Genomic DNA, 23,436 nt, shown 5'->3' on the forward strand with positions numbered 1-23,436 from the left:
TACTATAAATCAGTAAATTCTTTACTCTTTTCGGCCCAACCAGCCTTCCTGGGAATTTCTGTGGGTGGAGCTTTACATTCAACTCAATGACATTTATCAGGGTCAGACTGAGGACAGAGAGGGAGCGCGAGAGAGAAGGGTCAACCAGGGGAGGGGTTTATGGAACAAGGCCACAAAGTGAGAGGATAGACAGACAGAGGGAATGGGCAGGGTGACGCGGAATACAAAGAAAGCTGAAGAACTATTTATGCTCTGCTCTTTAGCTATGCAATTATGCTGTTATTACTTGCTGGGAACCACTACTCTGACACTCCTGTGAGGGCAATTTCAACATATTCAAAATATTTTATTTGGTACAATTGTGGCTATTCCCAGGCATAAATTCTACCAAAACAAAATAAAACGTGATTGATCATTACCCTTTTAGCAGGTGCAGTTCCATTCAATTGAGATGGAGAAGGGGTGGTCGGGTTCCCAGGTGGTGGTGGTGTTGTAGATTTTGAGGATGTAACTGCCGGAGCAGTTTTGTTGACACAGGGACTTGGTTCCTTCTCTTTCCCTTTCTGAGCAGGACTCTGGGTTTTGTTGATTAGTTTGTCACCTGCCACAGTGCGGTTTCCTCGAGCTCCATTTCCTCCACGACTTGTGTGCCTCGCTGTTGCCCTGAAAGCTGGTCTACATACATAGTTCTCCAGGATTTTGGGAGGCTTCTTTGTCCGTTTTGCAGATTGGAGGCCAATCTTAAGTTTGACATTGCCCTCCGACAGGCTACTTTCCTTAATGGAAAAGTGAGACTGGTCACCATCAACGCCACCTTCCCCACTGGCACCTGTAGCAGAGGCTGCAACAGATCCATCCTTCTCTCGATCCCTCTTTGTTTCCTCTTCATCTTCTTTCTTTCCACATTCGCCCTCTTTATCTCGCTCTCCTGCAGGAGCACTTGAGGGTGGGGGAGGAGTTGCTGTTCTCCCCTGACCCCTCTGATCCATTTGAAATGAAGAAATTGTGTATTTTTAAACTATAACTGGAGATAGGTAGTATTTGACAGGAAACCAGAGATGGGTGAAGGGTATAACATAAGGAGGAAGGTCTCCTGGTTTTGGAGAGGCTGCTTTCACTTCCTATTCCTTCCTGTTTGCCCTTTCACTTTCTCTGTCCTTTTGCTGTCAAGAAACAAAAAGCAGAAGAGAATTTTCACATTAATCACTGCAGTAAAGTGCATTTATGAATATAGAACACCTAAATGAAATTAGAAAAATGAAATGACAGCAACTGATGATTTACAAAACTAAATGTCACACAGGAGGTGGAGTTCCACACTTAACACCATTAATGTCAACTTCTAAACATGAAACAGCCTGAGTTTCACCAACTCAGTCAGTCATTCATAAAAAGTTCATTTTGTAATGCAACTTCTCAACCATGCCAAATAGGAAGGGCAGCACATGAGCAGTTAGAACCCAATGTTCAATGATGAACTTAGTACAGAATGTAAATACAACACAACTTTGTTTGTGTTGAAAATGTGTGAAATGCAGCCAAAACAGTGTGTACAATTGAGTCGCTGAGGGTTTGTTGTTTGGACTAGATTAGATTAGAAACAAATCACACTCTCCTACTTTTTACTGCCACTGACAGCATGCTTAAATTGTTATTTTCTCTTAAAAATGGCAGGTTTCAAAAACTAGACACAGTTAGAGCTACATTCTGAGGGGTAAAAACAAAACCAAACGACAACAAAAATCAGGAAAAAGCAGGAAACCCTGTTGCCACGTGCACTGATACCCCAAGCAACTATATGCTTGCCTAAATAAATCTGCGAAAATTTCAATTGTGGCAATTACGACTATCAATCAAACATACTGTCTTAATGTCTAAACAATAATGGATGCCAAGTCAGAGGGCAGCCCTGAAACAAGCAAAAGCACAAATTGGGTTACAGGTCTTAGCAAGTAGCAAGTACTGATGAAGTATTACTAAAAAAAAAAAAAGTTATTCCCCAAAAAGGGGGAAATAGCCCAAATTACTAAATGAAATACCAATATTGAAAATTAAGTCAAAACAACATTATAATATACAATATTATACATAATAAATGATTCCAATAAATTATGCTCCAGAATGCTCTCACTTTACATTGAACTATGGTACATTCACTTACAGTACTGAATGAGTCAGTGCCAAACACAAAATTAAACAAGACAAATGAGCCACTTTCAGGACATTAGTGTAAACGAGCAAATGCAGTACTTTGGGAAAGCTTCTCTTCACCACAGTGATAAGAGAGGGTAGAATGTCTCAATTAAGGACAACCTAATCCATGCAGCTGAGACTCCCTATCAATAGTGAACGATTGAAGCTGATTCACCCAACCAATTGAAGTGCCTAATAAGGATGAAGTGATTCAGAGTGTTAGCAGAGATGTGACCTCAGCCCTATTGGCCCTCTGGGACTAAACAGAGGATCTCACTATCTGTTCCTGACTGCCAGAAGTATCAAAGGACAGTGACAGTCGATATGCTGGTAGCTTCCGTGCACTCTACAACATCTGATAATTCCATAACAACACACTATTTGAATGTAAAATACCACCTTTTAACTGTCAACCATCTGCAATGTGAGGTTAAACAAATAAACATGGTTTTCATGGTCTACTCCGATGTACTCTCAAACCTCTTCAGCTGATTATCACATGTCAGGTCATGGGGTAATTTTTTTACATGCCCAATCTTTCCAATGGATTACTCATAGCCAGTGGGATTGGTACTTTAGGGACTTTCAGTCCACATTTGGGTTTCTTCTAGAGTCTTACCTCCTGACTAATGCAGATGTGAAAGAATGTAATGACGCAAATGAAGACTATGCTCCTTACAGACGTTGAATTACAGATTTAAATAAGCCAGCCGAAACCTGCTCTTTAGTGAGGCAATTGATCAATGCTCCATCCAGAGCACAATTTTAGGCCCAAATTGTCTGCAACACTAATCAGTGTACCAGCTGTCTTGAAGTCATGCTTGTTTGACTCACCATTATCTGCCCATTACAGGATTTGCCAGCTCATACATCTCCAACTATTGATAGTTTGAAAGGCACAGACTCGGAAGGCTGACAGGCAGAACAAAATCATTTACCATAGATTGCCATTCTTTCATTTCAAATAATTCACTAAATTTTTGACATCCATTTATCTCAGATGTACGAGTTTCAATACATTAAGCATTTTTTTAACTGAATTTTAAATTGTTAAGTTGGACTTCCTTTGAAAACAAACTTAACATGGATTAAACAGCTTATAGATAAACAGCGCTACACTAAAAGAAAGCACGTTATGACATGATTTAACGCCTACAAAAACGTTGGGATGCAAAAAGTCGACATTCGGCTTCAGTGGCAAAAAGTCATCAAAGCCAAATAGCGATGTGTGACACAATTAAACACCATGCAAAACTGCCTGGACGATGATTTTCAGTTCTTATCAACAACATGACGTAGTAGAATATGTCGATATAAAAATGCGCCGCGTGGGTGAAATGACCTCCGCTGACAAAATTTTGGCAACACACTCCTCCATTTTCAAAGCACCGAGAAATGTACAGCAACACAACTCTCCACGTCAGCAGTGATAACTTCGACTCCCTGGCTCGCTGCCCAGTCGGCTGGTGACCAAGCAGGAGCAGTTCAACACAAGTGGAAATGATTTTGACTTTTCAAACCATGTCACACGTCGTTGTTGACTACAGTGTCTAAGCGCCAGTTCTGGTCAGTACCAACCGTCATCATGGCGACGCTTAAATACAAAGTGTGATTCAAAGTTTGCATACAGTGGTTTCGGTTCTTTTTAAGTGTTGGAGACTGAAAATAGAATTTCAGTCTGCAATGAGTGTTCAACCAAACAATCCAGAGCCATCTGTTTATATTAAAAGTTCATTATATAATGGGAAATTTTAATATTATTATTTGAAAATCAAAGTGTGAAACATAAAAAAGTCATCTACACAATGAACTTTCTGTATGTATGTAAATATGTTGACTATATGCAACATTTTTAAAAAAAATTATAAAAATCTTCACCACATTAGATATTCAGTATTATCATCTAAAACATTTGAAACTTGTTTCCGCTTCGGCTTCAAATTTTCAATTTGGCGCATCCCTACAAAAAAAGATGACTAGTACAGTGTGCCTCAAGACCAATGCATCAAACCATAAAAGCCATTCAGGCATAGCTGGGGACTCTGTCTGCTTGTTTTTGATTACGGGGCCTCAACAGTGGAGATTTTGTTGAACCACATAGAAAAAGGAAAACGCAGTCCATTTTTTTGCCTGTGCTTTCCCTGCTCCTTCCTTTCTGTTTGTACTTCGATTGCTCCATTTCACACATACCAAATCAAAATAACCCCCATCTGACCGACTCATCACAGTCCATCAATATCAGGGTTGTCTTATAGATTTTCCCAACTTTTCCAACATCCCCCTCAATTAAAAAGTGGAAAACAGTCTAAAGTTACTGAACCTAAGTCACTGTGGTCCAACCTTAATCAAAAACACATTTAGTCTACCATTTGCCCCAACTCAGTTCCATGTGTCGTTCTCCCTCATTGATAAATACACCAGGCATTCGAAAAGAGTAAATATAGCAATGTCTTGGGCTTTCAGACAGCAGCTATGTCGGAACACCTACTCTCTGACAGGCACTAATGGCACACATCCCAAGGAAAGCCCAAACGAGAACCAAAACATTCCTCACACCTCAAACACTCAAAACAAGTCTGCAGTCACATTCCAAATCTCACTGAGGAACGGTTTCTTTTTTACTATTTCTCCAAAGGCTATGCTGATTATTGGTGCTACGTTTTTGTCTTTTGTACATTCTAGAAAACTTGTCTAATATTTAACTGACACAGATGTTTGAATTAATATTGAATATATAAGTATGAGTAAATATATGATTTCAACCCGTTTTTTTACTTTCTCAGCAGAACGCCCTACATTCCTGATTATTAGTGCCCTACTCATAGTTTCATCACACTGGTTTCCATGAAAAAGGGTGTTTCCACTCTGTAATTTGACCGGATGTGTAAGAATTTCGCAGCTTCTCAACCCTTTTGTAGTAGTATCATGACCATCGCATGTTTACCGGCATAATCTCGCACGGAAGCGCGTCATTATTAGATTAGATGTCTGACATGGCTGGCAGCAGGAAAATACATAAGTTCCATACTCCAAAACTAACTCATGGCTTTAAGGTGTATATTGGCGGGGTTTTTTTTGGCATGCATGCATGAAAATATCATAGAAATGAAGAAAACTGGAGACATGATAGCTTGAAAGAGCTGGGAAAGAATCGTTTTATTAAATGTAAAATATAAAATAAGTTATTTGACTCAGATGTTTGTTTTTATAAAAAAAAGTTATTTTTGTACAAACATGTTTACAGGATTTTTTTTTTACATTGTAAGATGTTATATCAGTCGTTGACATGGTGTGTTGGGAGGGGAATGGGCTGTGGGCGCGGCTTTGTAGTCCGTCCTGTTTCAAAATCCTAGCTTGAAGCCTGCCATGTGTACATATTTGTTGAATTGGTGAATTCTCAAGGAGGGGATATACTTGATAGAATTTCAAAGATTTTACTTGTAAACACGTGGTGACTGAGGTGAATTCAAAATACTTCAATTTGACATTTTAAGGGGCTTTTTCTGTGGATGTATTCTTGTATCAAGTGTCCAACGAAAAATGATATGTTTCGTCTTTTAGAAAATGAGAGACCTGTGTCAACTGATACAACAATTGTGGTGAAATACTGGAAAACTGGCAAATCAGACCAGGCCACCGCCAGAATACTTATTCTACCATTTATGCTCAAGTGCTGGTCTTCAGAACTTCAGACAGTGGAATACCTTGGTATGTGGCTGCTCACACTACATGCTAAATTAAATGAGCGCAGTAATCACCCTTTCATCAAGTCAGGCATAACGTTTTCAACAACTGAAGCTGGTGGATATTGTCGTTGAGAAAGTTAACATAAGATGACATTTACAAGCCAGTCCTACCCAAGCAACCACACAGCTGGGGAACAGCAAAAGACTGTGACAGGTGCTCATAATTTTATGACTAGCATGTCAGTCTGAACACTATAGAAACATTTGCAAAAAAACAACTCCAGTACTAAAACCCACAAGGAAATAGCAATAGAAAATAAATGACCATGTTAACTCAATTTTAGGCACGATGATAAAAACCCTGTAGTTTACTGAAGTTGATGCAGAAATACAAGGGAAGCACTCTGACTACTTCATAACCTGAACAAGAATTCAGGTTACAAAAGCAGCAGAAAGATAGTTGCAAGTTGCTTTGATTTAGCATACTGAGATTCACCTCATTGGAATCTTACGTCAAAGTAAACAAGCTGCTTATAACTGGTGGCCTCCCAATGGCAAGTGGAGTATGTCATTTTGTTGTTACTTTTCACACATACTGAATGTAGCTGATGGCAGATCACTGTTAGTGATCACTGTTTATACTATTTTTTGTTGTTTTGACAAGTAGAAAAGTGGCAGTAATTCAGCATGGCATGGTAATAAAAGACAGCATGTCAGTAAATAAAATATGTTGCATTGACTTGATGATTTAGTTCAGCATCTACAAACCAAGATACATTATGTTTATTAATGCTTGTTTTACAAACATCCTAAGTAATGATATCTGATTTGAGACACAATTAGTGATAACAGTGACTTGAATTGCGTTTGTTGACGAATAATAATAATGAACCAGGGCCACCTTCTACTGAACAAAAATCATTGAAATGGTACAGTCCAGATGACTATAAACAACTTTCTTCAGCCCCCTCCTCTTTCTTTCTTTCCTCCCCTTCAAACCCTCCCTCCTTACTCACTTTTGCACACGTTCATAACTGCTGATTTCCCTTTGGCTACAGCAATAGTATCCACGCCACCCACCCCCACATCATTCATAGGAGGTCTGGCGTCTGCCTTTGGAGCTCTGTGTCACTTCCATGGCCCTAACTCCTCTGGTATTAGCACAGTGCTGAGGTGAAAAGGGGGAAATGTTGCCAAATTCCTTCTAAGCACAACATGCTGTGTCTTGAACAGTGGTGGAGTGAAAAGAGGCACCTATATTTAATTGTTATATACTTCTGCAGAGTTTAAGTGGGAGTGCTGTTATTTATTTAGCGAGAGATCCTAATCGAAACAACTGAAATGATTACAAACAAATACCTCTATATAGGAAAAAAAAACAAACAGACGCCGACCATAAAGGGGGCGCTGCGGGGGACCTGCTCCTAACTGAAGGAAACGAGACTGGAAGAGAGACCCCTGACCGGAATGACAGGTGTCAGTTTGGACACAAATCCGAGCTCTCCTCAGTGATAAGAAAGTTCACACGAGTAGAATACAAAACTACGACTATACATCGGTGACGAACAAGCGTACAATACAGTGAATAGCATCAAACACTTGTTAAATAACCTGAAACGAATGAGTTCGTTCTACAACTTCACATATAAGAAACAGCATCCATTACTTCATGAAATCCGACGAGCTCATTTGAACTGGTCGTTGCAGAAAAAGAGACGCGTTCTTGAATCAAACTCACCTCAGTTATTTATCCAGATATAGCTTCACATTATTCGGCTGCGTTCCCTCCTGTCTTGTCCATCAACGTGGGGGACACATTTTAACTCCAAGTGCTGAACTAGCAAGAACCAAAACACAAAAACGTAAGCGTCTCTCCGCGATTGAAAGTAAACAGATTTGATTCTTACGGGACGTGGGTGCATTGAAATAAGCAGATCTGCTTATGTCTGAGTCAGTGCTGTCTAAACAATACTCATAACCTCAAAATATAAACTCAATAGCACAGGACTGACGTAGGAAATACGACGATGATATTCGGTATTTGTAAATCGCTACGTCGCATGGCTTTATTCCAAATCAGAGTAAAAACATGTAGTAAGACGCTAGCAGCTACACTCGGACCAATAATAACAGAAAGTCGCTGTCGCTGAAGGGCAATGAAGCGCTCGTTTCTCCGCTGGAAACCGACCATCTACTATTTAAAGAGCCAAATAAACCAGGAGAATATGACAGAGCTTGGGACGAGTGATGCACAGAATCTCCGTCACATTCTCGCTGCCACTCGTGTAACTACATCTCAGCTACAGAGGCTAACGATGCACTAGCACGTCGGCCAAAAGCGTATTCCGAGTACAATCGCATTCCAAAGGCTATATCGCGAATACGCATGAAAATGTGGGAGTATATTCCAATCGGTAGACCAAACAAACGCCGCGTAGCGTAGGTTATTAAAAAACACTAACTGTCAACAAAATGGCGCCTGCGTTGAATCAACAGAGGCGAAGCGAGTCTTCTTGTATTCCTCCCTCGTCCGCGTATAATTCCACCTTTCTGACAGCCGAGTGAGTCCGAAAGCAGTCCACAGATGCTCCCAAAAACACAGCGCCTCGCCGTTAGCTGGGCCTGGATGTGTCAGCGCGGGCCTGGCTCGTTAATCGGGCCTCCATGTCTACTGAGCCCGCTACTGTGTCAGTACAACACGGGCATTCTCCCAGAGAGGAGGGAGGGAGGGAGGGAGGCGGACCAGGCGAGGAGGGCGCCCGGGAAACAGAGAGGGACGGAGGGAGGGAGGGGAGAGCAAACGCGATTGCTGCGGCCCCTGGTCAATGAAAATATGTATTAGTTTCTATTTTTGGGTTCCACTGAATGCCCGGGTACTAGGCAGTTTGCGAGTGACTTCTCTAAGCGTCTGCAGGTACTTGAAACAAAACCATTGTTGTGTCCTACAAAAGTCTTGAAAGACTTGACACCCTTATTGCATTCCTTTCATTTCAATACCTGTCAAGCTTGAGACACATTCATGACCGAGTGTTTCCTTTGGGCACTCCACATTCTCCTCCAACGATCCAACAGGATTTATTTGATGACTGTCCACTGTGAGTTTATGTGGAATGCAAGAGACAAAATGTAAAAGTATCGCAGACATGGCTCAACCAATGATGAAATTAAGACATGTAAAACACCCTAAACATACAATAACCTCATCCATTGGTTCCACATGTACCGAGCACTAACACAGCTTGGATGTTTGCGTGAGAATCATACAGTATATTGCATTTCCATAGAAACATAGAAAAGCACATAGAGCTAAGATTTTTTTTAGTATCTTTTATCAATCCATTTCACTTTAGATATTCCACGTATGATGAGCTCAAACAGACTGCAGTAGCACTGCAGAGTTCCTTAAAGACATATGAGAAGAATAAGAGACAACTCTGTAAGAAATGTAGCTTGCAACCAACCCTGAGAGTCATACTGAAATACGTTGGTCCCTTCTGGAGCTATTCTGTTTACAATCAGTAAAACAAAAAGAACCTCAATAGATAACCTTCATCACAGAGGTTAAAAACCCCACTCATACCTGATCTTCTTGACACGCTGTCTCAAATACGCAGGTGAATTGTGGGCCCCTATTAAAACATTTTACAGCATCGTACTCTGCAGCCAAGTTCTGTCAGCCTGGTCATCGCCCATTCTGCGTGTCAAGTTAGTGAGTGCAAATTAGCAATGATAACAACTTTGTTGGTCAGCAGGAGCAGCATTTTGAGTTTTTTTTTTCCCAAGCGATGGCAGAAGTCAAAGTTGACAGAGAAGTGGGACGAGTTTGGACAATTTTGCACCACCCGCCCTGTGTCTGCCAGATGTTAAACTGGGCCATGTATCTTTATGATAGTGCATATCAGGAAAACTTGACACAACCCGGCCTCACCTGCACTCGACTTCAAAAAAAGCTTTCTCACATTATTTATATTTGAAGATGTATTTTCCTTTTTCAGTTAGGTTTATGTACTCATTTTCTGTGTATTGTCGTCAACAATTTCCGATAAAATAATATAACTTCACAGCACAAAACGTATTCACTATTGCATGCTTCCTATAGTTCCTTGTTTTGTTGTGCAAATAAATACGTAAAAGTAAGATCACATCAAATGTAATGTAATGTAAATGTACATTTGGAGGAAAACTAACTACATCACACCAGTGTAGTTATAATTAGAGAAAGCTCAAATTACTTACAAGTTTTCTAGAGTGTTTTGAAAAGCTAACGTTGGGCAAGTGTGTGTAGTCTGGACCGTATATGTGACAGTCAACTGTCAACAAAGCATCACTGTATAAACAGCTCAATCAGCAGTATCAACTGGCCGATAAATAAACAATGACTCTGCCTGTGGCTGCTGTCAGTGGAGTTTATGGCTAATTAACTAAACCAAAAAGAGAAGTGATGAAATAGAATTGTATTGTGTGTTTTTTAAATACTAAATCAAATACTTTTTAATACTAAAAAATGTAAACCCTGACAGCAAAACGGTGGACTTTAGCCTACTTGGAAACGCACTTATAGGTTTCAGCAACATGGTCAGCAGCAGTTGAATGCATGTTTTTAAATTATGCTGACTGCTAAAGGTAAAATGTTGTTTTATTATATGCAGCTAGGTGCATATCTTTGGAACTTTTTAGTTCAAATTTAAATCCTAGCTGATTACAGAGGAAATTATTTTTGGTGCACATTTACATTTAACCCATATATTGTACAAAATATACTCGAATGAATCACAACCCATTTTGTTTTATCCAATTTGTTTCAGTACAACAGCATTCTGATGATATAAACTCAACAGGTTCAAGTTTTTAATTACAGGTTGACCCCAAAAAGGAGCGATAGTTTCACCACTACATATTCACAGTACAAGGATTCTGATTCACCAACAGTCGTCATACAGCTGTGTGATGCTCTCACTTTGTGGAACATTTTGCATGAATGATAAGTTCATATCATCAAATCAGTCCATCAGGAAACCACATCAGGGGTCAGCCCTGGGAAGACCACATCTCGGCATCTTGATTGAAATAGGATGGATTCGCCACTTTTGCAACATCCTTCGATGTGGTACAGAATTGTATCACCTGAGTTTGAGCTGAGTTCCCCATCACTGGTGCTAAACTCACTCAGTAGTCATAAGAATCACAGGCAACAAGGGTCTTGCCTTCTGAGTGGGACAACTGACCAAGACCTCTTTTGCTTCAGATCGTCTGACTTTCTTGTGGATCTGTCCGAATGGGGCGAGCAGCTGGGCGCCCTGCTGCCGTTGGGATGGTGTTATCGACACCACACAGGCTTTTTCGACACACAGGGCAGGTGTCATGCTGTGGAAGGAGACGTTGTAACTTCAATACAAAAACCATTTTACAGGCCTTATCATTTATCACACGCAAAAGCATATTTATAAACACTTGAGTTTGCTATCAGAAATCCTGAGGCTTCATGACTACATAAAGGTTGCTACACTACTCTGGATTAGTGATTAAAAATATTGATTTATGAACTGTATATAGCCATAACCACTAGGACAATCCTACGTGATGTTGTGCCGAAATCTCCTCTTACCATTATAACATGAACTCAGCTTTAGTGTACTGACAAAAACTAACACAGAAAAGATGTGGACCAACAAATGGGTCAGTGGCTCAAATTGCAAAAGATAATAGTGGTGTTGAAAGACAGGTGTCAGAACACAAACGAACCATTCAGGGGACATCCTGTGGCTGACAACAACAACAAAAAAAACATTCAAAATGAAAATGGATTTTATTTGACTATGCTGGATTCTATTGCTTCATAAAAAATAAAGCCAAGCTTTAAACTAAGTTAAAAAGAATCTTGTATAATGATCCAATACTGAAATAATTTAAGGCAATATAGGCAATGATTTTGATTTAAAGTACTATTAGAAGAATACAGACATGTATGTTGTTGGGAAGTTTACCACCTCAGATCCACTTGTTTCCACTGGACCTTACCACAAGACCTTTAGCCATTCATCAAACAATCTCATCAAACTGAGCACAGCCAGTGGTCCCTCTTACCAGCTCCAGCCAAGGCACTATACATTCACTGTGGAAGTAATGGAGACAGGGAAGTTTCCGAACTGATTCCCCTGATGAATACTCTTCTCTACAAACCGGACACTCCAGTCTGCGCTCTGAGATGACAAACAAATATGTGAGGAAGACACACAAGGAAAAAAAGAAATGGGTTCTAAATTGAATACAGTTATTCATTAACTCTGAAATATAAAAACACATTTTATTGTTGGCTGTCTTATAAGAGCAATTGATTTGTATAAAGATGAGTTAATATTTGTACTACAATGCAGGAGTAGCAGCAATAATATCCAGAGTATTAAAATGCTAGTACAGTATAGAAGTAGAAAACAAAGCTGAAATGCCTTAGTGGTCAAAGAATCAGTATGAGTAGCAAAACTGCAAGCACCATCATATTCAGTTGTAGTAGTAGAGTAATCGCTATAGTAGAGGGAGTAGTTCCCACAAATTCAGTAGCTATTGGCAGTACTTGAAATAGCAGTAATACAGGTTGAATTCCAGGGTATTGATGGATATGATGGATAAGCGGACGAGTCGAACCTGTCTGCTCTTGAGAGATGAAAACGGTAGGCAGCGAGGAAATCATGTCTTTCTCTGCAGGAGGTGGGCCTGTGTTGTCCACTTCTTCAGCCAACTAGACAATTGATGCAGATAGCAATGTCAGAGATGGCATAACTGGATGATGAACTGCGGTTGCTATGGAACAATAGCGTCCTGATTGCAATAGATCAGCCTGCTTTCTACAGCAGTTAAAAGTTACCATGGTGAGAGGAATGGATGTCCAAGGAAACAAATGAAATACGTGGCATTTAGATAGTATAAGACATTCGAGTCAGAACTCTGAACACCCTCAATGGGAGTCCTCATTGAGGAACCCACCAGAAGTTAGATGAGTGTATAGATAAAGTCATCAAGCTGACAGCCAAATGAATATTTATAAGTAATGCTCACGCAAACCAAGTTCAAAATCTGGTGATGTGATTATGTCGCACAAGAAAAATCACAAGACAATATACTGTATATGTGCTCATGTGTTATATACTGCAAAACCAAGTTCTTCAACAACAGCAGCAACTGCCCAAATGTCGCCCATCTTTCTGTTAACTTGCCCCAGGCCTGAAGGACTGGGTTTAATCCTCGCTTTGAAGAGCCAATAACTCCCTGATGTCAGGATCTGCCCAAATTGCCATCCAATATTAAGAACAGGTTGGAAGAGCTCACGCTGCAAACATTCCAGAAGTAGATGATTGGTGTGTTCAAGGGGCTACAGGCCTGTCATTCCTGCATTGCCCTTAAGTGATATCACATGCATTGTCATAAAGCTCCAAATGAAATAATGATGGTTCCACTTGGTTCATCGGAATTCTGGGAAAATCCATCCCAGCAGCATTGCTTAATGACGGACAGAGAAACATGAGAGTGTTACCACCTCACAGATCTAAGTTATGGCTGAGCAGATGAGGTCTGGAACAGTCACTGACCTCGCGACAGACACACAAACTTAAAACATGATACGCACCAGCCTTTACAATCTGAACTCACTATGCATTGCCTGGCGTGAGCATTACACTTACTCAGATGTACTTTAGTACAGCCTTGTTGGTACACTAACCCTATACTTTCTTCAATGCAACACTTGTACAATCCAATGGACACATGGGACCCAATGTACCTGAGATACCACATTTTACAGAATCACACATCATTGACCTCTGAGATGACGTTGTCCAGTCCTCCTTGACCCCACGCATAGTCTCCTGGATTGGAGTACAGCTGCAGCACATCTGATCTGAGAGAGAGATCAAACATATCAGCGGGGAGATCATCACACCTTGACAAAGAGACCTGTATGTTGTTTACAGAGAAGCTCCATCACTGGAAAAGAGGTGGTCCATGAACTGTTGCAGCATCCTTGAGAGAGAGGAGAAGGGAAGGTGTGTGTTTTATTCACTTTTAGAACCCACATATAAGGCTTTATTTAACAGGTTACGATCTGTTGCCTGCACACAGTTCTGATTCTGCTCTATACCGTGTCCACACACCCTTCCACTGCAGGACTCTGCTGCGTTCTGGACGATCGCTCCGACTCGGATTGGGGCAGAGACTCTGGCTCTGAATCCTCATCGACGACGGTGGGATCAGGAGAGTGACGGCTTAGACCAGCTGACAGGGGTTCGCTGTCGTCCTGCTCCGACTCTGAAGATGGCGGGTGTGACAAGAGAGCGGCGCGCTCCATGAACAGCAACTGCCATAACTTGTCAAGCAAAACAATAAACAACACAAGTCAGACGAGTGGGGATTTAGCATGTAGCTGAGTTAACCTACTTCTGAGAACACTGAGTTTGACTCTTCACTTGTCTCTGGCATGCTGGTTTCCAGGAGACTAGACCACAAAGCCGTAAAATAAGACACAAAACATCACTTGTGAGGAGTTCCCGACATCAAAAAGTGATGACTCATCAGTACCTGGAGTCTTCTGGTACCTCCTCAATGAAGTCAGACTCACAGGAAGGACAGGTAAAGTCCTAAAAAGAAGAGAAACACAGGCTGTTTTCCAGTCTGAAGTTCAACCAATTGCTGGAGAGTAGTTGTACTTGTTAATGTGTGTTCTGCTTCTTGCATTTGAGGAGAAACTACAGCAAGGGGGGGCAATTGAATTTAATACACTAGGACTGGAGTGAGTGGCCAGCAAACATAATAAAGGGGGAAATGTAAACAATATCAAATGGGGGAAAAAGGGTCAAATGTTGCAAATAAAGATATTAATTACTGTGATCACACATTATAAAATGAGATATCACTACATAACACCTCATTTTATATCCATTTAATTTGAGATCTTCATTATAAATCATTAGATAGATGAAGATGATCTATTTAAGTAGTAACTGTTAAAGAGTGATGCCAAAAACATGAAAGGGCACATCATTCCAAAATAGTCTATATTTTTTAATATTTAAGAATTTATTTTGAGTTGCAATACATTCAGAAAAATTCTATTTGACAAATAAAGCATGTATTACTTAAAATACGCCAAACTCACTCACAAGTCCCATTTAGAATTGAAATGTAATGGCAAACAAAATACAAAATATTATGATCTTATCTGTAAAAAAAAAAAAAAAAGACAAAAGTCATTGTGCTACACTCGCCGTATGTGACGGTGGCCATGTAACTACAGGCCTCGGGCCGCACTTCGCTCTGGTCTGAGCGACAGAGCTGAACTGTATCCACGCGCAAAAATCCCGAGCAACTATGAAGCCATGAGACATGGTCATGCCGTGCTCCTGGTATGTTTGCAGCGTTATCTGTTGTAACTCATCTCTTCTAACTGCACTACCGCAGTGGTCAGGGAGACAAATGTGCATTCCCTTTACTGTCGACTGATTAAATATGACGTAAAACCTCTGCCTCACCAAACATCACCGGGGTCAGGTGGCAGACTATGTCATGCAGACAACTGGACTCAGACACGCCCACCGTGCGAGTCTAAATATGGAAACACGGACCTGTAGACTGGTCACTAACAGATAGACAGTGTCGAGTTTTAGTAAACCTCCGCCGCCAGCAGCCTGGTCACTGAAAAACACTGGCATTCCAACTGATCTGGAGGCAAATAAGTGTGATCACGTCTTGTCGGTGCAGCAGAGCAGCGTTCGTGCCGGAACCGAGGTTCGAATCCACGTGCGTGCGTGCGTGTGTGTGTGTGTTGCTCAAAAGTTTGGGAGAAGAACTCACCGGGAGTTTTGGTTTGGTTTCGCATTTACAGCCATGACAGAAGAACCGGCTCGCTGGTGCAGCAGCCTCCGCCATATTCACCCCGAAGCGAAGCCCTGACGTCGCAGTGCCCATATAAGTCCTGTCCGTATCAGTCCTGGTCGGTGTGGAACCTCCGAGCAGCCGCGAATAGGTCCGGATTTAAATCCACCTGAGCTGAGACACAGTCCACATGCCACCTAATTCACATCAGAGTGGAACATGTCATGGAAATAAAGTTTCATGACATTTTAATTCACATTAAAAGAGCAACCAAAACAATTACACTCTTGTGCACTAGGTGTCGCTACTACCAAAGTAAGAGTCTTTACATACATTGAACCATTTGAGCCTATTCTGAACAGAAGAGCTATATATATATATGTATGTATATATGTGTGTGTGTGTCACATGATTTATGTTGCTTTGATAAGTCTGTGAATGAACATGAAGTAAGGTGGTGGCTTTAGTTTATCATATTTTACAGACAAAAAATTAAGTAGGATACCAAACATAGTCAGGCAAAACGGCTGGGAAATGTGTGTTCAGTCACGTTGATCAAACTCTTCACTGCAACGTAGCAGTTCATTAGTCTAGAAGTGACTTTATTTACCCATTTTTCTTCCTCAATATCTCAATATTCACTCTGTGAGGCCAATATTCAAGCGATATGGTCAGTGCTCCTAAACTGTGGGCAGTTTTTGTAAACTAGAAGTCACTGTAAACTAACAAGTGTTTTGGTCTTCACCCAAAGATCGCTGTTCTGAGAGTCAGTTTTAAACTGGATCATGGATTATAGAAATAAAGTAAATTTGTTAACACATACAACCAGTGTTCTTCATCTTATTTATGAATTTATATTACCGACATCTTGATAATAAGCCTTTGTTTTAAAATAAAGAGCAAAAAAATCGATCTCCTAGCAACAGCATTTAAAAGGCAGTAAGACATTGAGCGGCACAATGCAGTAGTGGTCAGTCGCCGTTGAGACACTTTGCGTCTGGACACAGCCTCCTTGCTTGTGTGTTTGCCCTGGCTGCATTTCCAGTTTGCCCCCACCTGCTGCATGAAAAACTTGGGATTTGCTCCAGCAACTTTTTTTTTGGAAGGTCACACCAGGCTGCTACATGGAACTCACTTGAGGCTCACCATAATAAAAGCCTCAGCTGGACGTAACCTGATACCATTGCGTCAACCTAAACAGAATTGGAATCATTACGGACACAAACTTCAGCATGAGACTTTTATTTTTTTAACAAGCGAGTGAACTGTAATTATCACCATATACAGAACCAACAAAGACAAACACAAACGAGATTTTGGCATTTAAGTCGAGGCATTTTTAAATAACAGAAAAACACAGTTACTTCGATAGCTCATTAGAAATGCTGTTGAACCAAAACAACTGATGAATGGCATCATTTCAGTGTTAAGCGTCTTATAGACAGACAGGAAACACAAAGTTCGGCGAAAGCCACGCCACTACCTTCAAATGTTAAAACGTCAAGAATAATGAAAACAGACATTCATACTTTTGTATCCACGATGGAAATCTATTGTACAAGTGAGCTCTCACCATTTGAGTAGAGATGCTCGTGCGGTTTATGGAAGAGATTTGACCAATGTGTCTGCAAATGGATGAATATAAACAAGACCTGAGCATTTCTGAATCACTCAAAAGTTCAGCTCCTATACTTTATATGTATCATAATGTGCAATGTAAGACTATTGGCGAAGGTATTTGGAGTCTAGGCTTCACTTTAATGACAACAGTTGCTCCCATTCCCTTTGGCATGAGCAGACTGCAAATATGACAGTTGTGTTTTCCTTGTTATAGACTTCCCCAATATCAAACAGAAACTATCTGTGGTTGTGCAACATGTTTTTTTTTTTTTTTTTAGATGAAGCGTAGCATGAAAACAGATTTAAAAAAAAAAAAAAAGCAGAGCCGTGGAGCTTCGTGCATGTATGCAAAATGCTATCAAAATCACCATAATTATGTCCTTTTGTATACTGTCATTTTTTTTTATTATTACAGTGTCTCGATTACAAACCACATTTACATCCCTTACACGACTCCTCATTTGGCACTGCTTCCTCTGCACACTTTGAACCCCTGTGTCGCTCATGCACTTGGTATCAAGCAGAGGCGGGAATGAAAATATTCCAGTCACCTGCCAGGATGAAAAACGTAAATCTTCACCCAGGCAGAAACTCCTCCCACCGCTCTCCTTCTCACCCACCCTGGCTCTTATCGGGGAGCGGTGAAGGCGCCCTGGGCAGCGTTGGCAGCAGCATTGGCAGCAGCCTGGCGAACTGCCTGGTTGGACATGACACCTGTGGCAAACTCAGCCTGGGCCTTCTGGAAGCTGGCGTCAGTCTGCCTGTAGAGACTGTGGACCTGAGGAGACAAACTTGATGTAGTTGCTCACCACACAGCCAGACACTCACACTTTTTAATCAGGTTACATGCTACATTGTCGCTCAACTATCCTACTGAGACTTGACCCATCTCCCGATAACCTTTGGCCAATGATTGAGCAGTTGGTGCATCATGCTGTGTCCAACTCACTTTATGATACAGCAGTACCAAATGTAAACCTCAGTAGTAGCAGTAAAACGCCAAAGAGACCCAACACCCCCACCAGGTTTTCAGCCGTTTTCCCGTCCGCAGTCCAAACCATTGTTGAGTCTATAAACCAGTGGTTCTCAAATGGAGATACATGTAACCCCTAGAGCTAGGTCCTCCGGGGATACATTCAATACAGATAATGTACAGATATTGTACTAGGATGGTTTATGATCACGCACTAGATCACTGAAAACCGGACATCTGGACTATAACAAAGGAGTCATGGTTTACTCACTGTGCTAGCTGAGAAGACAAAAGTTATTTTCTGATCTCGCTTGAAATATACCAAAGATCCCTCATATGTCTATGAATTTGAAGGATGCATTCTAATGCCATGAGAGCCCTGCTATTCATCTCCCCATAGACTTGCATTCATTTTTTTCCCCAATCTTAGGTCCTATGGACCGACTGGAAGGGGGCGGAGACTTAGGCTCCCCATACCTGATGTGTATGTGGGAATTACATCCACAAGTCTCAATTTTTCGGCACGAATTTAAAACAGTTAATTATTATTTTAATAAGCTGTTTTTATATATTTGTCTACGCTACCAGTTAAATAGGTAAAATGGTTTATTAATAATGATAACGTATAACTGTATGCAGTTAAAACATTTACACAGTGCTGAGACAGTGGTTTATGGGTGACTAAAGTATTGTCTGTCAGGGGGTACTTGTTTGGAAAAATATTTTAAAAAGGAGAACATTGTTAAAAAGGGTTGAGAACCATTGTTAGAGGGTAAAATGTTATATTTCACAACCCATTTGCCATGGCAACTTCAGGTTTCTTTCTCCAGAAGGTAGCCTCATCCACCCCAAACCCAGAGGTGCCTCTATAGAACTTTTACCTTTTTCAGCATGAAAACCCCAATAGCAAGTTGGGCGGTGAAGAGGATTGCAGTGATCATCATGATCACACCCACTCCCACGCTGGCCTTGAGAGCAGCCAGACTAACAATCCATCCACTGAAATAAAAAGACGATGAAAATATTAGTTTCAGCGTGAGCTTCAGCAGTGATGTGGTCTTACATCTTTAACTAAAAAGAACACCTAAAAAAAAAAAATCACAAACCTGAACCCCCATCCTGGGATGCCGATGGTCATGATGACAAAGACCACAACTTGTGCGAAGAACACAAAGAAGAAGGTGAAGAAGTTGAAGGAACTGTCGGTCCTGGACAGAGGCGACACGAAATAGTCTTCTTTGTAATTTGATATTAAAAAACACCATATTTTTCATGGGTGGAAAACAAACATTATTGATTCACTTCTTAGGAAAGAGTGATCAGAGCAAAAGGAATGTAGTGAATGGCAGTGTGTTCAGAAGGGTTGTGCGAGTTGTTCCTAAACAAACCTGAAGGCCTTGTAAACCGGACGATACCAGCACACAAAGGAGCATGGCGTGAAGAGGAGGCACCAGAGGATAGCAAGACCCAGGCCAACACCATTTGCCGTGTCCACACAGAAGATGGCCAGAGAGGAGAAGAGGTTAAGCACCAGTGTGCCGGTGCAGACTGGATCAAAAAAAAAAAAAAAAAAGAGACTCAAGGTTATTCCAAAAATTTGTCCAAACACACTTGTTAACCAGCAACTGTGCACTCATTACAAATATCCCACAGTCCATACCCAAACAAGCAGGACGTACTTATGCACAGCTGAAATACACCAGTCCCATAACTGCGCAGCTCATTCACACAGCAAAAGCAGAGGCCAGTTTGAGTGTCCAAAAGGATCACCACATGACGGCGCCAAAGATGGAATCTAAATTATGGCGTCTGAATCGCAGCCAACAAAACAACATCATCATCCTGGAATGATCTTAAAGATCCACTGGGTTGTTGCGCCACTCACACATCCAGAAGTAGTACATGAAGGTGACAATCCTCTGGAAGCGCTGGCTGATCTCCACACTGATGTCCTGGTAGAAACAAGGCCCCACGGGACAGAACGATGGCAGCGGAGGCCAGTTGTTCTGACGGGCTGATGAAGGGAAAAACATGTTCTTTGACTTCAGGGAAATCATTAATGAGTTGGTTGAAACACAGCCGTCTTACAGGCTCCAGGGCCGAGGCCGTGAGACTCTAGCTCTCTCTCTCTCCTCTCCAGGTCTTGGGCTTTCTTCTCAAGCTCTTCCTGCTTCTTCAGGAGCTCAGTTGTCGTAGCAGTTACCACTGGCTGGGACACAAAATCGTTTTGAAAGGTCACGGTTTAAAAAAAGAGCAGAAATGAGAGCTACTTATTTACAGCTAAACATGCCTGACTTGTCCACTGAACTTGCAAGATGCGACAGATGCCTCATAACATTTGCATAAATAGCAGGAACCACAGTAAAATTAACCCTTTAATGATGCCTGATTTTTTTTTTTTGCCACAGTCTACTTCTTACACCTGTCACACTTAAGGAGGAAGACATGCTCCTGGAGAGCATTGAATATGATCATGCAGTCATGATGGGACCATGTTTTCTATTTAACTGAGCGGTGAACATAAGTCAACAATCAAAGTTTAAGATGTATTAGCAGTGTAAAAAGATTAATCAGATACACTATTTTCAGTAATTATGAAGGGAGATTTTAAAGCAGAGGTGAATGAAATGACAATAATATCAGTTTAATACAAATAATGGAAGCCAGAGAATTGGAGAATTGGGGTAATAATACTAATCTTTGAGGGAATGATGAATTAATATTGGTGGAGGACGTCATGGGTTTTAAGTATTAAGACTACTGGCAGTGGTGGGAAGAAAAAGGATATGCAGCAGTACCTGATCCAGTATTGGTTGTAGGAGGAAGAGAAGGTTAAGTAGTAGTTGTTATGAGTGGAGTAGTTGTAGGTGATTACGTTCTAAGGTGGTATTACATAGTATGTGTACTGCAGACGTATTGCAGTACTGTAGTTGGCCTGTAACACTCAGATCATTGCTCATGTTGTAGCTTCTGTTGTGGTTCAGTGTTAAAAGCTCTGGTTTGAATCTGAGTTTAGTCAAATGAGAAACACATTTATTATTCATTGGCTGTTCTGAACTGCTAAGTAAACCACATACATGATATCAATTATTTAACACATCAGTTTATGGTTTATATAAAATATTCCCATTTAACTCACAGTACTTTCTTTGATAAGTATTTCCAGATAGCTTTGCTATGGATTGGGAAACGTAAAAATATCGAGAGACCCACGGTCTTTAGCTTGCTTGACTGTACCTGGGAGTTATTATAGGATCCGTAGTTCCGAGGTTCTGTTGGTGTGGTTCTGCTGGGGGGAGTCTGTGCCGGAGGAGCAGGCGGGGCAGTGGCTTCATAGGGAGGAGGAGGCTGGACCATCAAAAAATGAAAGTGTAAATCACTGTTATTTCAGTTGAAAGCATTTGCTCTGTTACGCTAACCAACATTTCAAAACCTTGATGTATAATTTGACTTCTGAGTCAAAAAAAAGTGAGACCATTATAAGGTCTACCGATGTATCCTGACCTGCTGACTGAGCATTTCTGGTCAGACTAATCGCTCATCAAGGGAACCTGAAATCTAAAAAGACTTACCCTGGTCGTGTTATCAAATGGGTTGTAAAGGTCCAGCGTAGCGTATCCTGTGTTGCTGCTGTGTTGAGTGACCGCAGGGTCCTGGCAGCACAGAAGACAGAATAGTTTTGAAGAGGAGCCAAACAGGAAATTTCAGAGCTTGTATGTTCTGTGTATTGAAATCAAAGCGTAACCGAGTCAGGTGAATTTTGATCAGAATGTCGGACAGGGAGTTCTGTTATTGACCTGCTTATCTTCAAACCACTTGTTTCTGATGTGTTATAGCCCAGCACGTACGACCTAGGTGTGTTAGAAACACACAAACGACCCCATCTTTATTTGTTTATTGTCGGCATTTCACACTTGAAGACACCATAGTTGTTGCTCCACAAGGCTTTACATGCAAAACCTATCCTGTTAGATTTAAAGCTGGTGATGGAAGAATTCAGAGCGATCACATCACCTGACATTAAATGTATTTAAGTCATATGATAGTGTTAAAATAAAATAAATTACAGGTATATGTGCCAGTAAATCTGGGTCAGATCCTCTTGGTTTATTATTGACTCACAATTGAGTTGGTTTTAGATCACGATTATATTTAAATGTGTGCGGAAAGCTACTGTCGGCAAACAGACTGCTATAGGATTATTAACATTACACCATCATGAGCCAGCTTTATCACCAACTAATTATTCGGTAAAGAAATAAAAGAGCATCCTTAGAAGACGCTCAACCACCTGTGAAGAAGCAGCGGTTCACCATACAATTGAGAGCCACTCAGTCAACGTAACTCCATTTTGACTCTGAAAAGCAATTGTTTGAGTAGCATTCAAACCTATTTGGTGCTGGTCAACGACGTTTGTAAGGCCACGAGCACAGCTCCAAAGGCCTGAGTGATACAGCACTGGTCACATGAGCGCGTGAAACATGATAGTTCTAGCATCATATCAAAAGCGAAACGAACACTGACAACAAGTATTGGACTCACCTGGAATGGGTTGTCTTCCAGCGGCTCCGGGAAGCTGGTGTACTTCGACATGATGACAGATCAAACTAAAGCTAGCTGACAGTAGCAACCACTTGGAGCGGATGCTCAGTGCAGAAGGAGGAATAAGCAGGCGGTTTGGGTGACTACAAACAGTACAGTCAGCTAACGAGCTGTCCCTCCGCTGTACATGTCTTTCACTTCACTTAAACTCGGTTAACGTCAGCCGCCAGTCCGGGGGTAGCCGGGTCACACTCGAGCCGCCTTCTGTCACGAGCCTGCAGGGCGATCTGACGTTTTCTTCCGTAGCAATAACAACCGCGGCACTGGGAGTAACCAGACAGGCGGTCATGTGACTGCTGCGGCAGGGAAACATGTGACCGCGTCCGCGACGCTGGCGGAAAAACGGGAACTTAAAACCGTGTTATCGAGATGTATTAATTTAAATGTGCTTATGCTTGATTCAAAGGTTGTGAAATGTTAAAAATAGGTGAGGTTTTTATTTCGTAATTATTATTGTTTATGGGCAGCGCTACTGATATTGAAGTATTTTTACATTTTATT

The 23,436-nt window shown here is 41.2% G+C and overlaps 3 protein-coding genes across 9 annotated transcripts in view; all 3 read right to left on the reverse strand.

The window, feature by feature from the left end:
- ash1l (ash1 (absent, small, or homeotic)-like (Drosophila)) overlaps nt 1-8,585 on the reverse strand; it is a 28,796-nt gene extending 20,211 nt beyond the window's left edge. For 2 of the 5 annotated variants that reach the window (XR_008414340.1, XM_053861817.1), the window contains exons 1-3: nt 8,342-8,585; nt 7,618-7,716; nt 420-1,163 (exon numbers count right to left, since the gene is read on the reverse strand). Coding sequence is in view for 4 of the 5 variants with exons in the window: in XM_053861817.1 (XP_053717792.1) it covers nt 420-989 (570 nt within the window). In the remaining variant the exon portion in view is untranslated. The remainder of the gene's footprint in view (nt 1-419; nt 1,164-7,617; nt 7,717-8,341) is intronic. The other 3 variants (XM_053861820.1, XM_053861819.1, XM_053861818.1) reach the window with 3 other exon arrangements.
- A 2,133-nt stretch (nt 8,586-10,718) lies between these two features.
- rnf115b (ring finger protein 115b) lies at nt 10,719-16,514 on the reverse strand. Of its 2 annotated transcripts, none has more exons than XM_053863274.1 (10): nt 16,351-16,514; nt 15,720-15,914; nt 14,448-14,506; nt 14,307-14,364; nt 14,024-14,235; nt 13,842-13,892; nt 13,692-13,770; nt 12,522-12,615; nt 11,964-12,079; nt 10,719-11,243 (listed from the first exon to the last, which is right to left on the reverse strand). In XM_053863274.1, the coding sequence occupies exons 2-10, from the start codon at nt 15,831-15,833 to the stop codon at nt 11,121-11,123; spliced, it is 906 nt and encodes a 301-aa protein (XP_053719249.1). In that variant the 5' UTR covers nt 15,834-15,914; nt 16,351-16,514; the 3' UTR covers nt 10,719-11,120. The 2 variants fall into 2 exon arrangements, with proteins under 2 accessions (XP_053719249.1, XP_053719248.1); XM_053863273.1 differs by having other exon boundaries at nt 15,720-15,937.
- A 458-nt stretch (nt 16,515-16,972) lies between these two features.
- On the reverse strand, nt 16,973-23,208 carry scamp3 (secretory carrier membrane protein 3). Of its 2 annotated transcripts, XM_053862214.1 has the most exons (10): nt 22,876-23,208; nt 21,906-21,986; nt 21,571-21,681; nt 20,422-20,542; nt 20,219-20,347; nt 19,722-19,881; nt 19,440-19,541; nt 19,215-19,332; nt 17,981-18,138; nt 16,973-17,911 (listed from the first exon to the last, which is right to left on the reverse strand). In XM_053862214.1, exons 1-9 carry the CDS (start codon nt 22,924-22,926, stop codon nt 17,989-17,991), a joined length of 1,023 nt encoding a protein of 340 aa, XP_053718189.1. In that variant the 5' UTR covers nt 22,927-23,208; the 3' UTR covers nt 16,973-17,911; nt 17,981-17,988. The 2 variants fall into 2 exon arrangements, with proteins under 2 accessions (XP_053718189.1, XP_053718188.1); XM_053862213.1 differs by having other exon boundaries at nt 16,973-18,138.
- Between the last annotated feature and the right edge of the window lie 228 nt (nt 23,209-23,436).

This window comes from Synchiropus splendidus, chromosome 4 (genome assembly GCF_027744825.2).
Source record: "Synchiropus splendidus isolate RoL2022-P1 chromosome 4, RoL_Sspl_1.0, whole genome shotgun sequence".
Taxonomy (NCBI): Eukaryota; Metazoa; Chordata; class Actinopteri; order Syngnathiformes; family Callionymidae; genus Synchiropus; species Synchiropus splendidus.